Source organism: Choloepus didactylus, chromosome 4 (assembly GCF_015220235.1).
Source record: "Choloepus didactylus isolate mChoDid1 chromosome 4, mChoDid1.pri, whole genome shotgun sequence".
NCBI classification, from domain to species: domain Eukaryota; kingdom Metazoa; phylum Chordata; class Mammalia; order Pilosa; family Megalonychidae; genus Choloepus; species Choloepus didactylus.
In genome coordinates this window covers 29252064-29266910 of record NC_051310.1, presented here as the reverse complement: position 1 = coordinate 29266910, position 14847 = coordinate 29252064, and the positions used below count along the sequence as shown (strand labels likewise).

General features: G+C 37.1%; 1 protein-coding gene across 5 annotated transcripts in view; it reads right to left on the bottom strand.

The window, feature by feature from the left end:
• Positions 1–3041: 3041 nt before the first annotated feature.
• CEP128 (centrosomal protein 128) overlaps positions 3042–14847 on the bottom strand; it is a 632097-nt gene continuing 620291 nt past the window's right edge. For all 5 annotated transcript variants that reach the window (XM_037832153.1, XM_037832154.1, XM_037832157.1 and 2 more), the window contains 2 exons: positions 14375–14498; positions 3042–3120 (listed from right to left, as the gene is read on the bottom strand). In XM_037832153.1, the coding sequence (XP_037688081.1) occupies positions 3072–3120; positions 14375–14498 (173 nt within the window). In that variant the 3' untranslated portion in view covers positions 3042–3071. The remainder of the gene's footprint in view (positions 3121–14374; positions 14499–14847) is intronic.

Sequence of the window (14847 nt, the reverse complement as noted above, 5' to 3'; positions counted from 1 at the left end):
CTAGTAACAAAGCGCACAGACTCTGAAGCCACACTTCGCTTTCAAATTTGGGTTCCATACTAACAAATATGTGATCCTAGGTAAGTTACCCAATTTCTCTGTGCCTCAGTTTCCTCATGTGAGATATGTTTTCAAATGAAAATAATATTAACAATAATAATTCCAACCCTCAGGGTCACTATGAATATTAAATAAGTTAAAATATATAAAGTATTTCAGAACAGTGTTGGCACACAATACACAAATTTGTGTTAGCTATAAAGTATCTACATCTATTTCCCAGCCAAATATGAAGACTTGAAGATATGTTTTTAGTATTTTTTAATATATATAAGCATTAAGGATTTGACTTTCAGTAATATTTGGTGAATGAACATTAGAATAAATATGCTAATTCTGGATTCCAATTAGCTTTGCCACTGACTATTCTATAGTTTGGGGGATTCACTGATTGCACTTTAGTAAATGAAGATGAGAATCTCAGATCTCATTGGAGGTTTTTAACGGGTGAAGCAAGTCAGGTCTAGAGGGAAAGAAAAATAAGAAACATTTAAGGATAACCACCATGTCCCAGGTTCAGAGCTTGGCTTTTCACATGTCATTGTATCTATGTCTTCTAAAAGCTCTTATGAGGTAGACATAAGTAGTTCCACCTTATAGATTAGAAAAATGAGGCTCGGAAATGTTAGTAACTTACCCAAAATTACACAGCCAGTTAAATAGTGGTAGAGGTAGGATTCTAACACTATACCATTTTAAAGCAAAAAGTCAGGCAGAAAAAAAATCAGGAGGAGGATGGGTGTTGTAGGGGGCTGTCCAAGGACAGCCTGCCACCTTTCCCTGAGACTCCCAAATCAACCCTGTGCTCTGGGCTGTGTTAGCCTGGCTCCTGGGAAGGGATGGTAAAGGCTGGCTTACTCCATTCTTGGGAATACCTTGAGGTAAAACACATTCCTTCCCCTATTGTCCTGAGCATATGTAAACACCCACTGGAGACAAGTGGGCATGTTTTGTGGCATCTAACTCACATGCTCCCCCTCCCCCCACTGCCCTCCCACCCTGTGGTATAGCTGTTCCTGGAGGGGAGGGATCAGTATCCTTCCACTATGGCACAAGAAGAGTGTGCCCAGACCAGAATAGCTCCCTGGGTCCCACTGGCCGTGGGGACTAAGCCCACTAGTGAAGCTGGCCTTGCTCTTTCTTCTCTGTATTAGTAAATATTTTTTCCATCAGAGCCTGTGTGAGTTGTGCTTTTGCTGGCGACCCTGACACCTGTATTGGAGTGGGCTGACATCTCTTTGGTGTCTCCTTCATTTTGACCGCCAGTTTGGCACAGCAAGCAGGGTACCAACAGTCCAACAGTCCAACAATGGGTTATGCAAGTAAAATAATTTTTTTTAAATGTCATTAACAAACAAGGTTTATAATTCAAAGATGACTTGGTTGCTCTTAGAATTAGCTTTGAGGAAGTGATTCAGACTACACATCAAGCACTTTTAATCCAGTGAAGAATGCTATTGTTATACACTGCAGCAGAAGATTTGCAGACTATCAGAGATAGAAAGTGACCCAGAAGACCATACAGTCCAACTTCCTCAGTTAACACTAAGAGACATGAGCTGCAGACTGGTGAAATGGTTGGCTCAGTGTCATACAGGCAGATAGTGGCAGAATCAGCCAGGATTCCTCGGGACCCAAGACTCCTTCTCTTACAGAAAGGAGGATAGACTGTGGCCAACTGTGACACCATGGTGTTAAATCCATCCACTTGGATGCATATGGATTCTAGTTCATTTAAAATATTCCAATTTCTATGTTAGTATTGAAACCTAAAGAGTGTTAGGTTGATTCTTAAATATTTCTGGAAAAATGTAATAAATGATAAGAATATTCTCTAGCAGTGAAAACAGGTAGAGTTTATATCTAGGTACTTCTATTTTTAAAACTGACCAAAAAGTTCTTATATTGTTGTGTTGTTAAAGGAGAGCAAGAGTTAAATATGGTCTGTGTGGGAGTACAGCCTTTTAAAGGGAAAGAGATGTTCTCTGTGGACAAAGGAGTTGTTAAAAGGATCTTTAAATGTTAAAAAAAATTCTGTTAGTTTGCATTCATCCATCAAATATTTACTGACTACCAAACAACCTTATTAGCAGAAGTCATTCCTCTTTTCCTTGCGTATCTTATAGTGTGTTTTAGATTGTTGAGCTCTTGGTAGATGCTCAATAATTAGACATTGATTAATTGGAGGTGCCATTTCCTATATTCAGTATTTTATATGGCTTCAGGATAAAAGTCCTTGAGGTCATGTCATCTACTACCGGCATCCTCCTGTGTGGGTAGAAGAAGCAGATGACTGTTGACTATTCCAAAGCTCACGGTGTCCAGAGCAATGCAGCATTGTAGGCACTTTCTTGGTTTTAATATCAGTAATTTGAAGTCTGAAGGCATACAACTTCTTTCATTGTGCTTGTACCAGAAGTTTATATTCAGTGGTACTGTATTAGTTAGGGTTCTCTAGGGAAACAGAATCAATGAGAGGTGTCTATGATTATCAAATTGTAAAAGTGACTCACGCAACTGTGGGTATGCACGAGTCCAAATTCTGTAGAGCCGTCAACAAACTGTCAACTCCAAGGAAGATGTCCGATGAACTCCTCAGGAAACGAATCGGCAACTTTGACGAACTCCTCAGGAAATGAACTGGGATCTTTGATGAACGTGTTCGATGAACTCCTCAGGAAACAAACTGGCAACTTCGAAGAACTCCTCAGGAAATGCTTCACCGGGCAGCTGAAGAAGAAGTGAAGGTCCTCTCTCTGTCTTGCTTATAAGTCTTCAACTGATTAATTGGATTAAATCCAGCCAATTGCATTCTCTCATTGTGGAAGGCACGCCCTTTGGTGAGTCATCAGTCACAGCTGCAGTCAATTGACTGATGATTTAATAAACCAGCCTGTTGGTTTATTAACCAGCCTCAAATGTCCTCACAGCAATTGTTAGGCCAGTGTTTGCTTGACCAGACAGCTGGGTCACCCGGCCAAGTTGACACATGAGCCTAACCATCACAGGTACTATCCATCATCAAGGCTGAGATACATCAGGGATGTGATGGTACTCATACTAAACAAAACAAAAAAAACAACTCTGCACTCTCTAGCTATATCATAGCATATCAGAGGGCCCAGGAAGCTTTGTGAACGTGGATTATGAAAAGCACCACAAAAAAGCACATTATGCACTACTTCAGTGAGACTGCATCATTACAAACAACAAAACAGCCGAAAAAGCCAGACCTTGGGAAGCTCAGACTTTATGACCTAAACTTTGAAATGTGCCAAACATCACTTTGGTCGAAAGTGTTGGGAATTGCAATAGCAATGTGGAGAGAGAGGAAGTACTAAAAGTAAAGACAAAGAGAGATGATGGAAGCACACAATTTTCTAAGTGTCTTTTACAGCAGACACTTAGCCGAAGTGAGCAAATATATTACTTAGTGACAAGAAACTAGCATATGAGCTAAGCAAGTTTCTCAAGCCAAACATGCTGGAATGAAGGAATGTGGGTGGGATGAACAAGCAAACAAACCACAATCAGCAGCAAATTAACAGTTCTTTAAGGCCCGGTAAAAATTTACCTGCCATATTGTATGGGGGGTAGGGTGGGGAGAGAAAAGCATAACTTCCTGAAAATGATACTGAAAATTCGCCAACCATGGAACAATTGGTGTTAATTCCTCATTAAGTTTGGGTCTCTCCACTCTCCCTAAAACCCTTATTACAAAATGAACTTCAGACTCAAGGGGCCATCATTACAATCTCAAGTACTTTGTTCCACATTAGTCATTCGATGGACAGCCCTGGTGGACTACCTGGTGATGACAGGAATCTATAAAAATCCACAAATGGGATAGCCAACACATATTCAGGCCCTCAACTGTATACTTGAACAAATGCAAAGGAGATGGTACATGCAGTGATAACAAAGACACTTCACTGATATCTGTTATGGGAAAATCAATGCGTTTCATGCTCAGTTACTCTCAACATTGGTGACAAAGGGATGTTACCTAATAGGTGTGGTTTTCATGTCATTCATGGCACTGAAGGCGTCATTTTCATCCTGAGGCAGAGGTTCCAAGAACAACACTATGATATGAACTTTCGTGAATACAATCAGGCAACTGGTTTTGATAAGTGCTGAAAAGACTGCAAATTTGCCTATCAAGACTGGCTAATAACACCTTTTGCTCACTGTAGTGGGAAAGATGGTTGAGAGTGTAGGTGTTGTTAGTTCAGTCAGCAAATGTGTTTTGAACACTTACAATATGCCATCCACTGTGCTAGGCAAAACACAATGTCTTTCATCAAAGAACATATTGTCTAGCCAAGGATCTTGCAGTTTAGAAATACAGTATATTTATAACATCTATAAGTAATGCACCAAATAAAGCTGCTTTCTAGGTACCATTGGTTGCAATTTATAAGTAGCTTTCAAAGATTCTGATGCTGGATACAATACTGATTAAATGAGCTATGATGTTCAATCTATGATTATATCAAAGGACATCAACAAAAAAACTAGGTACTGCTTACTATTACACAAATTTTTCTATATACTATACCTTTGGCTATTAATTACAAAAGTGCATCAGGAATACTAAAATGGCAATGATTTACTTTGGTTTAATCTCCTTACATCCTACCTGGATTACAAATGTCAACTCAAATGGTTCCTTGCACAAGTTATGGGTAGTTGGGAATTTTCTCCCAAGATATTACCAGCAAAAACTAAGCAATTATTCTCTTGTTAAAAGATAGTGTTGCTTTTGTAATATTGGTGAAATATTTGTGCAAAATTATGGTGATGAGATTAGTACCAAAATAAACATGGATCTCACTCTAGTGCTCATACTTTGATAAACACCAGTTATCACATTAGGAGAACTGACAGGTTTCAATGTTGTCTGTACATGTGGAAGGACAAAATAAAATTCCTTACACTCCTATGCTTTCAAAATATAACTTATTCTTCTTTAGATGCCTACTTTGTTTTCTGTTTACTTGTAATCACTTTCTGAGAAGAGCAATAAACACTAAATATTCAAGGGTAACGAAAGTTTAGCCTGAACATCACCTTGCATGAACATTGCATGGGAAAGTTTTTCTATAGCTGCTCTGTTGTATCACTGTCTGTGACTGTATATCCCACTGAGAGATACAAAGAGTCCCTAAGGGCAAAATAAAGGGTAGAGAACATCTGACCTCAATCATGGGCGTCAGTATAAAAAATGCATAACACATGGTCCACAGCTCAAACGCAGTGATCTTGACGTAACAGCAGATGGAGGATGGCAGGCATTCAGTTGGACATCTGGATCTCAGTGGCTCCAGAACGGGATTATTCTCACATGAGGTCTGTCTATGAGAAGCTCAGCCCATCTTCACTAATAGTTGTGAGAACTGAATCTAATCTTTATTTAGTGCCCACCAAATGATAAATTCTCACATACACACAAGATCTCTGTTTTTGGAAAGTAAAGGTTGCCCAAAAGGAAAACATTAAAACAGGAAGGATCATTTTTGGATTGTATGGCTATGATCAAATCAATCCTTTTAGTGTTTACTCTCAAAAGGGTCAAGACTAGGGTAAAGGTCTGGGCTATCTTCCTGTATTATTTGATATCATGTAAATATAAAAAACTTTTGGGTGTCTACTTTTTAAAAGTTCAGTTTCATTCCCTTTTCTAGAAGAGGATAAAACATCAAGTTGAAGGGTAATGCAAATCTATTTGTATCCATTTCAAATTGTAGACTACATAACTATTGTAATTGGTAAATAGGAATTATGAAGTAAATGCATATTTAAACATACATGTCTAGCTAATCAACTGTATCCATACTCCAAATGAAGGAATTATATTTACATCCTTTAAAACTGCATGGTTAAAATATATACAGAAGATATTTTTTAGCCACTTAAAGTTTGACACATAACAGGTGCTCAATAACTGATTGTTGAATGAATAGATAGACAATTGCATTAGTGGAAGTAATACTTTCTTGGGTGAAAGGCTAGTGCTGAGAAATTTATGATTGTAAGTATGTAATAGTTGACATAGTCCCTGTTCAACGTGGAAAGATTTCCCAACGCAGATAGCAGCAGGTATAATAAAATGCATTTGTATATTCATGTAGGTTGTGTTTTTTTAAATAATTATTATCTACATAATAATTTGGTACATATTCCAAACCACAAAATAATTGAAAACACTTTAAACAGTGTGGGGGTTATGCTATTTGCTGAATTTACTTGGTTTTGATATTTATGCAGGACCTGTAGGCTTCAGTACTTTCATTGCTGCAGTTTGCTGAGGGGGAGGGGAGACTTGTCCTTAGCAAAGATTCTGAATTGGGCCTATCACACTGAAGTTGCTCAATAAATAAACATTCTTTGAGGAAAAAAAATAAAGACTCTCTCTGATGAATGACACAGTGTAATATTTCAACTGATATCAGAAATCAAGAGAAGTTCTTACAAAGATGTAAAGATATTCTAGAATTGGAGAATTCAGTACAGATTTTGATTTGGTCCATGTTTTAAGCAAATAAGGGAGGGGGAAGACTTAATTTCAAATAAATATTTCATATTGTCAGTATACTTAAGGGAAAATCCAAAAGGGAAAATAAAAGGGCAAGACAAATTATATATGGTTATTAATTATCAGTCTTTCTGAGACAAAGAGATGGAAGATAAAATAAATCTCTGATCACAGTTATAGACAATGAAGAAAAACTGGATGAGACTTGAATGTTTAGAAGTAATCAAATCAAAGTCATTCTTAAGATGACAAGCCAAAGTCTGAAACACAGTAGATGACTGTGAGTCCCTGGTATAGAAAGGTAAAAATGAAATTGCATGTGAAATGGTAACATAGAACTAATGCCCCTAATGCTTTTGTGGGAGGGAAGGAAGATAGAATTAGAGCTCAGACCTAAAGAAGTTTATACACTTGAGATAATCAAATACTAGTTCTGCCCTTAGAACCAGAGAGAAGAGCTATACCTTTAGGTCCTGATTTACTTCCTATATCTCAGTGATGATCCTATGAGTGGGTAGAATGTTCTGGTTAATGGAAGTCAATTAGGAGAAGCAGGTGCGGAAGTGACCTCTGGTAGTAAATCAAGCATTTTTGGAAGCTGTTTAAGTCCTACTTGGGTGAGCCTTGGAACTGGAGTTGCTTGGGCATATGGGAGAATGCAGGATACTGGAAAACAAATTTTAAAAGAGTGCCCTTGCACATCACCTGGCATAGAAACCATTTGGGAAAGAGACTAAAACTCAGAGAAGGCTATAATCAAATGAACCTCTAAGGTAGTAGTTTTTGAATTTGAGCATGCATCAGGATCACCTGGAGGGCTTGTTACAACACAGAGTGTTGGCCCCACCCCTAGAGTTTCTGATTCAATAGGCCTGAGCAGGCCAGGGAATTGGTATTAGTTCTCAGGTGATGCTGCTGCAGCTGCTTCTGGTCTCAGAACCACACTTTGAGAACCAGTGCTTTAATGAATACCAAACAAAAGGATAAGTATCTTTTCACAGAAAACTATGAGTTGTCCTCAATGGAATCTATCAGTAGGTTTATGTGCTGTTAAAATTAAAAAAAAATTGAGCAATGACCACCACTGTTAATTTGGAACATTCAAAGTAACCTCACAAAAGACTACTCCAATGGAAAAAATGGGAAACTCTTTCCGTGGTACACACTGGCTTTACTGGCTGTGGTCTCAGTCAAAGCACAGAATGAACCTTGGCCAGCAGCACGAGGTCTCTCAAGCCTGCAGCTGTTGGGAGGAGGCTGCTCTGCCAGTGACTCTGGGCAGGAAGTGCCTTGTTAGAACTAATGCATCTATTTTACCCAGTCCAGAAAAAAAAAGAAAAGCCAAAATCCCTAGATTTCTTAATTGCACATTCCACCTCCCTATCTCCCCCAACAAGCCACACTGTCTTAGATGGCTTTGCTACTTCTTAGATTGCTGCTGGGCTGCTGGTAACTGACAGCTTAAAGTTCAGGGTGATGGGAAGTTTTTAAACTGCTAAGTCATAGATTAAGCCTGTACCTTCACTCATGGTGGGCTTGATACCATAAATAAAATGAAAATCCAAAATCACAGACAAAGCATAAGGCACCCAGAAAAATATCTGAAGGGCAGCCACTTTGCACCCAGATTTGAAATGCCAGCAAGCAGTCCATAAAGAACATTAAGGATTAGTGCAACTTTCGTCAGAAATATGACTTTACAGAGCACAAGTTCACTGGGATTTCTCACAATGCTACTTTCCAGGACCCTGCATCAGATAAAGGATTGAGTGCTACCATGGTTTTTATCTCAAGTAAACAGTTTAAAATGTGTGTTGTTGAAAGCAACCCAACTTCCTCTGCATTCATATCATTTTACAGAACTCCTGCCATCCTTCATTCCGTATCCAGCCAAGTGCTCAGCAACAATGGACAAACAAAATCACAACTAGCATTACCACTACCCTAGGGATAGCATTGAATAAGTTACACAGTACTATCTGAAATAGCTGGCTTCAAGAGACGGGGGGGGGAGCTTGTAAAGGGGATATATTAGAAATTTAGATTTTAAATCCCATGTGCAACTGGACACACATTTTAGGAAGTGCTCTTTTGGCTTTAAGGTAGAGAATGTGATATAGATTCTTGATATATAAACTACATGTAAATACTGTATTAAAAATAGCTGTGTATCAACAGGATTCCCTCACAAAGATGAAGAATAATGATCTTGTTTTATCAAGAGAAGTCTTTCACACCTGATAAAGGACCGGCCCACATCATGAGAAAAATAACATGAGTAATTCAAGTATTACTCTCACTGGGGTTGCCATTTTCCTGATGTTGTGAAATACATGCACGGGACAAGTGAGCATGACTCCAGTGCACAGGCTTGTCCAAATAAAGGATGTAATGCTGCTTCTGTGGATGCTTCATGAGGTGGCTACAGATCCTAGAGAAGGAAATGGAAGAGAAGCAGTAGGAGGGAGGAAACGCTTCCAATAGAAATATAGTGTTTCAAGGACAAAGGGAGCTGCAGAATCTTGGAGTACAAGTTTTCACATGTTGGCCAAATGTTTGGAGCTTTTAAAAAGCTATTTGAACCCTTGGTGACTTCAAGTGACTCACAAGTACACCTGACTTTTAAGTGAAAAATTTGTAAGAAAAAAAATAAAGGAAACTGTAATCTGATGGAAAACTTGATGCTATAAAAACTGGGCTTGGCCTTTTTTTAAAAATGAGTATGATTTTAAGAAAACATTAAATCAGAATTTAAAGGAGACTGCCCATTAGTGACTAACTAATGAGCATATAATATTATCCTCCTTTCCCTCAGAATATTTTCTTACTTTTAAATAACATCTGAACTGTTGGTAGTTTAATATCCACTCCTTCTGTTAAAAAGAAAACAAAAAGACAAACAAAAAAAAAAACAAACAAGAAAACACTGCTTCAGGCAAGCATTCTGATCTTTTATTTCCAGTAAAGTATATAGCTATGATGACCAGAGTGCTGATATTTAAGGCATCTATGGAGAAATGATGGAAGACAGAATGGTCATGTCTTAATCTCTCAATAATCTCTTGCTTCTCATGACAGTTCAACAATTGCCAGTTTAAGGAAAACAAAGCATTCATCCTAGGGAATGAATAGGGAATGGCAATTCTGCAAATTCAACTATTTTAAAACATAGCAAGTTATTGTTAGAAGTCTGGGTGATAAATATTGGACGTCTCCATTTTGGCCACAGGAGAATTTTTGTTTTACTCACTCTCACAACCTACATGCTCAAAGGCGTAAAGTTCTATATTTTGAAAGGTGAGATTGTTGGATTATATATTGTTTTGACTAATCTCCTGAAAGTGTACTAACATGTTGCTATGCTTAGAAATCCAGTTTATTCCCTCAGATTGTAAGGCGGCTAGGTTATATACACAGTTGTCACATGGCTTTGCACCCAAGTCAGAGTCAAGCTGTACCAGGGAAGAAAAGATACCCAGCCATAGAAGTATGCCTAGGGTTTCTAGGGTTTCAGCGATGAAAGCAGTCAAGGCATGTGGCCCTAAAATCCTTTTCTAATTGGCTGGTCTTGCAAGAAATGCAGGTGTCACAAACCTGAGTCTACCCCCTCAGTGTGGGTTGTATAGCTAGTAGACTTCAGAGGTCAACAGTAGGAGCTGACCTGATAGAATCTTAGGAGTGACTTAGTTTGGGTTTGGAATTAGGTAGGACACAGCCATAGGCATGGATATAGCGGGAGTGCTAAAATGGGGACAGATGAGGTTAGAACTTGAAGGTTGGGCTGGTTTCACTAATTAAAAACAGGGGAGACTTCTCTAAAATTTGTTTGGGAGCTTGGAATCTAAAGTTCTGCTTCTAGATGTAAAGATTTCTCTGATCCTCAAATTAGATGTGTCATGGTTTATACGGAAATGAAACTAAATGGAATCTTTCTTGGTTTAAATTTCTGTGTGTTGAATAGGGATACACCGATATGTTTTTATTGCTAAACATTTGAGAACTTAAAAGTTGGAAGATGTAACTATTTTTACATGATACTTTGGTGCATGAAATGCCTTTATATGCAAACTTTCCCAAATTTCCTTTCCAGCTTAAAGTTCATGGTTTAGTTTTGATCCAAGAAAACCAGATGCTTCCATGAGGAAAGCTTCCTCATTCGAAGGCCATGAAAATCACAAATTTTCTGTTTTGTTTTAAATTGAGACAAAATATTGGGACAGTTTTGTTTGAGGAAGGGGGTATACAAACCTTGGAAAGGAAATAACACAATGAATGCTTGCATTCCTGGCTATCATATGATGTGCAGTTGGGTTTATAGCACAAATCTGGGGTAGAACAATTTGAGTTATCTACCCTTTTCAAAAAAAGGGCTTGCCAAGTAAATACAACATCTCATTATATGTAAGAATTTGATCCTGTTAAAAAAATATTTGCTATTTAATAAGACTCAATACAGATTACGTAGAGAAAATGTATCATAATTACTGGGAATCTAAATACACTTTGCATACCACTGAACTTAGACTCAAAATGGAAAATGCATTTACCATAGTTGAAAGGAGAAAAATGAAGAGAAATAGTCTTAGTTGTTTTCTTAGGTAAGTAGGTAAGCAATTTTTTTCCAAGTAACCTTTGAATCCAAATGCCATGCACATGCTATTTTATTATACTTATAGAAGTTATCTTTTATTAGTAAAATTATATAATTACACTGTTAACAATAAGAAGAGAAGTTGGTGGTTCTTTCCTAGGGCCATTTGTGCATGCCCAGTGCAAGACACATATACAGAAAAGACTGGGGAGGATCCCATGTTTTTGCCTCTAACTGTTCTCTAAAATTATTGGTAGGAAAGCTGAGCTCTGAAGGAGAGAACTCTCACAGGACAAATTGAAAACACTGGGAAAGGTGTTTTCTTTTTGGTTTTTGTTTTTTGTAAGATCCTGGCATTCAAAGAAATCTCTGCCATAACATCAGCTGGGTAAAAGTTTAAGGAACAGATGTCTCAGTATCTAAATTCCAGAGATAACACATTAAAATATCACAATGTCCAGGTTGCAACAAAAAAAAAAAAAAAAAAAAAGAAAAAAGAAAAAAAAGTTGGTGGTTCTGGGAAATTAGACACATAAGATATTACATAACCAACTGGTTTTCAACTTTCAAGTCAGACACTAGTCAAAGAAATAATATGACCTTAACCAAAGGGAAAAACATCAAGCCAGATTTCTCCCAGCTGTGTTTCTTCCGTCTGTGGCCTTCAACAACTTCAATAGAAGTTTAGTGTGTTCAGGGGGAAAGATGGCCAGAAGAATCAAAATTATTAAACCCAAAAGGTCAGTCTTCCAATTAAACTTTGAACCAGGCTCATTGCAGAATAAGCCTTATTCCTTACAATGTTTCAGTGCCACAAGAAACATGGCTGACTAGCCACATGCAAATGGAGCTATCACACAAAACTGACACTATCCTGCACTATCCTGCCAACAGGGTGAGAAAAGGAAAAGCAGTTTCCGGCTTTGAAATGTATAAATCAAGCTATTAGAGCTTCCTTAGTGTTCCTTTGATTTCCAATTCAAGCTTATGGGACTGCATGAGATAGGAAAAATCCTTAGAGGAGACAGGTCCTTGGATTTAATTCCATATGAATAGAGGGCCAAGGAATTTTGACAAAATTGTTGCTCACAAAAAGTTGGCTTTGCTTTTAAGTTCTGTGTGTTCCATATTTAAAGTTAGACACCTTCATTCATCCAACAGTAGCACAGGACATTCAATAACATGATATAATGGTCTCATTTTTTTCAGATTTAAAAAGGTCTTTTGTATCACTTCTTACTTCTGTTATAAAATCATTAGATAATGTGTTTCCAAAGATTTTCCAAGGAAATGTTCTGAGTTACCTTACCCTTTCAGGTCTAACTGGCTTATTGTAATTTTTTTTAAAAATGACAACAAATACTCTAATGGCTTAGAGCAGTGTCCGTTAAACAGAATGGACTGCATGAAGTTCCTATTAATACATATAGGGAAAAGCTATTTTAACTAACCTTTATCCTTAGGATTTAAATAAAGGTTTTCTTCCTTATTTTCTTCCGTGTTAGTCTTTTAGATCCAAAGAGATAAAATACTATGGTGTTCGTCAAAAAATCAATAGAAATAATGAAATAATTTCTCAATACCCCAAATATTCCTATAGAGTGAAACAGGTTGTGTGGATCACCAGGACTATGAGTCACTCCTCCAAAATGGCTCCTCCCACTAAAACCTCATAATGCTCACTAGCAAATTAAGACAAAACAAAACAAGACCTGTTTAATGTTGTCTTACCCTGGATTTCTCCAGCTGATCTGAGCACATCACCTCTTTTTTGTGTAATATCTAATGCCAAACAAACTTTGGGACATATACACTTGTTTTTTGTGTCTCTTTTTCCTCCCCCCAGCCCGTAGTATACAGCAGGAACTCAATAAGAGGTTGTGGGAATGAATAAATGAGAAAATGCACAGCTGCACTCTCAGAGCTTATGTAGATTGTGCACACAATCACCATACCTGGATGTATTTTTTAATATATAAAAAATGTCTCCATCTTCTGTAGTAACAGTTGTATTCAAGTTCATGAAATGAAAGTGCTAGTTTCTTCTTTTTCATATTCAAAATATGTAAGTCAGGAAAACATATCTTAAGTGGAAATAGAAGTTTGTTTATAAAAAGTGAGAAATCTGGCAAGCAAGTATACTTTAACAAACACAAAAGGTAATGCACATTACAAAGGTATTGCTTTATTGTCCTTGTCTCTGTGCAGAATCTTTCTACCAAGACCCAGTGGGATTCAATTCCTGGATGTTTATCATTATTTAGCATTTAATATAAATCTTTCTCCACTGGTAGATTGGCATGTAAAGAGGATAAGTTCTTAAAAACACTTTGATATTGAGAAAACCTATGATACTGAAGACAGATGGTTAGTACCAAATCATACAAAAACTAGTGCAGAATGAATCTTGCGGATACAGGAGTTTGGAACTGCAAATTTTGGTCAGAGTAATCCAAAGAGATTCCAGGATATGACTTAAATGATCACAGTGGTATATTTGGCCACAAAAAGACAAATAAATAAATTATGGTATGAATTCTTTACAGTGCATTATAATTCAGGGATCACTTATAAGTTGTTTTTTGATATTAAAAATGGATGATTGGAGATAATTTTAAGATATTGCATATAGCAATAGACCGCTGAGATGATGGATGTAATGATCCTGAACATTTATAAAGTGGACTGTCTAATATTATACATGCATGTCTCCGTGACATGTTATAACACATGATAATTTATTAGGGAGAAAGAATTTTAAAAAAAATCAATTTTATATAAATGCTCCCTGAATCTAAAGTGCTGGCAACTTTTGCCTCAAGGGAAACTCATTTTCCTCCTCTTTAGCCAATCATTTTGAAAGACCTCAATTATAAATTCAAATTTTGGTCAGGGCATGTGATCTGATCACACCTGAAAAAGGAATATACAAATGAAAAATATTAATTGTTCTCCATTGGCATAAGTTGCCAATAAGTTAGGTGCATGTCATTCAGACAATATCATCTGAATTGGTTTAACTCATATCATTCACAAAGACGAACTGCATTGCCATTTTAGTCAATGTTTAGCAATGCTTAAGGACACAAGCTGTAGCGGGTATGCTGGCTAGATAATCTGGGCCAAATTGTAGCAAGAATAATATGTTATTATTTTTAAAAGACTCATGTAATGCAACTAATTACATTTTGCTTTTTCTGCTCTCATATTCCTCCTTTTTGGATTGTGGACTTCTTCTACTCATTGTTAAACTGGTGGCATCTTCTTTGATTGAAGCTGAATTTGGAAGAACTGTTCTTTTGGTAAACGCTGGCAAGGCAAGAGGAAAAACAAAAATAAACCTGGGTGAATATAAATTCCAGGATGAATAAATTAATACTGCAGAAGATAATTAATCATTTTATTTGATCTAGTTTTCTGTAATTAAAACTTTACATGGACTAGCAGATCTTCAGTGGAGTAATAACCAATCAGTTAACTATATTTTCAAAAACACATGTTCATGTGATTTAAGAAAAAAAATTTGAAGAGTCTCTGAGAATAGAAGATGTGTTCGGTCAGGATACAATGATATAAACTACATATACACATGCACACACAATTTTTAGGGAGAGATCTTAGGGCCTCCTTTTTACGAATCCTCTTTGTTATTTAAATG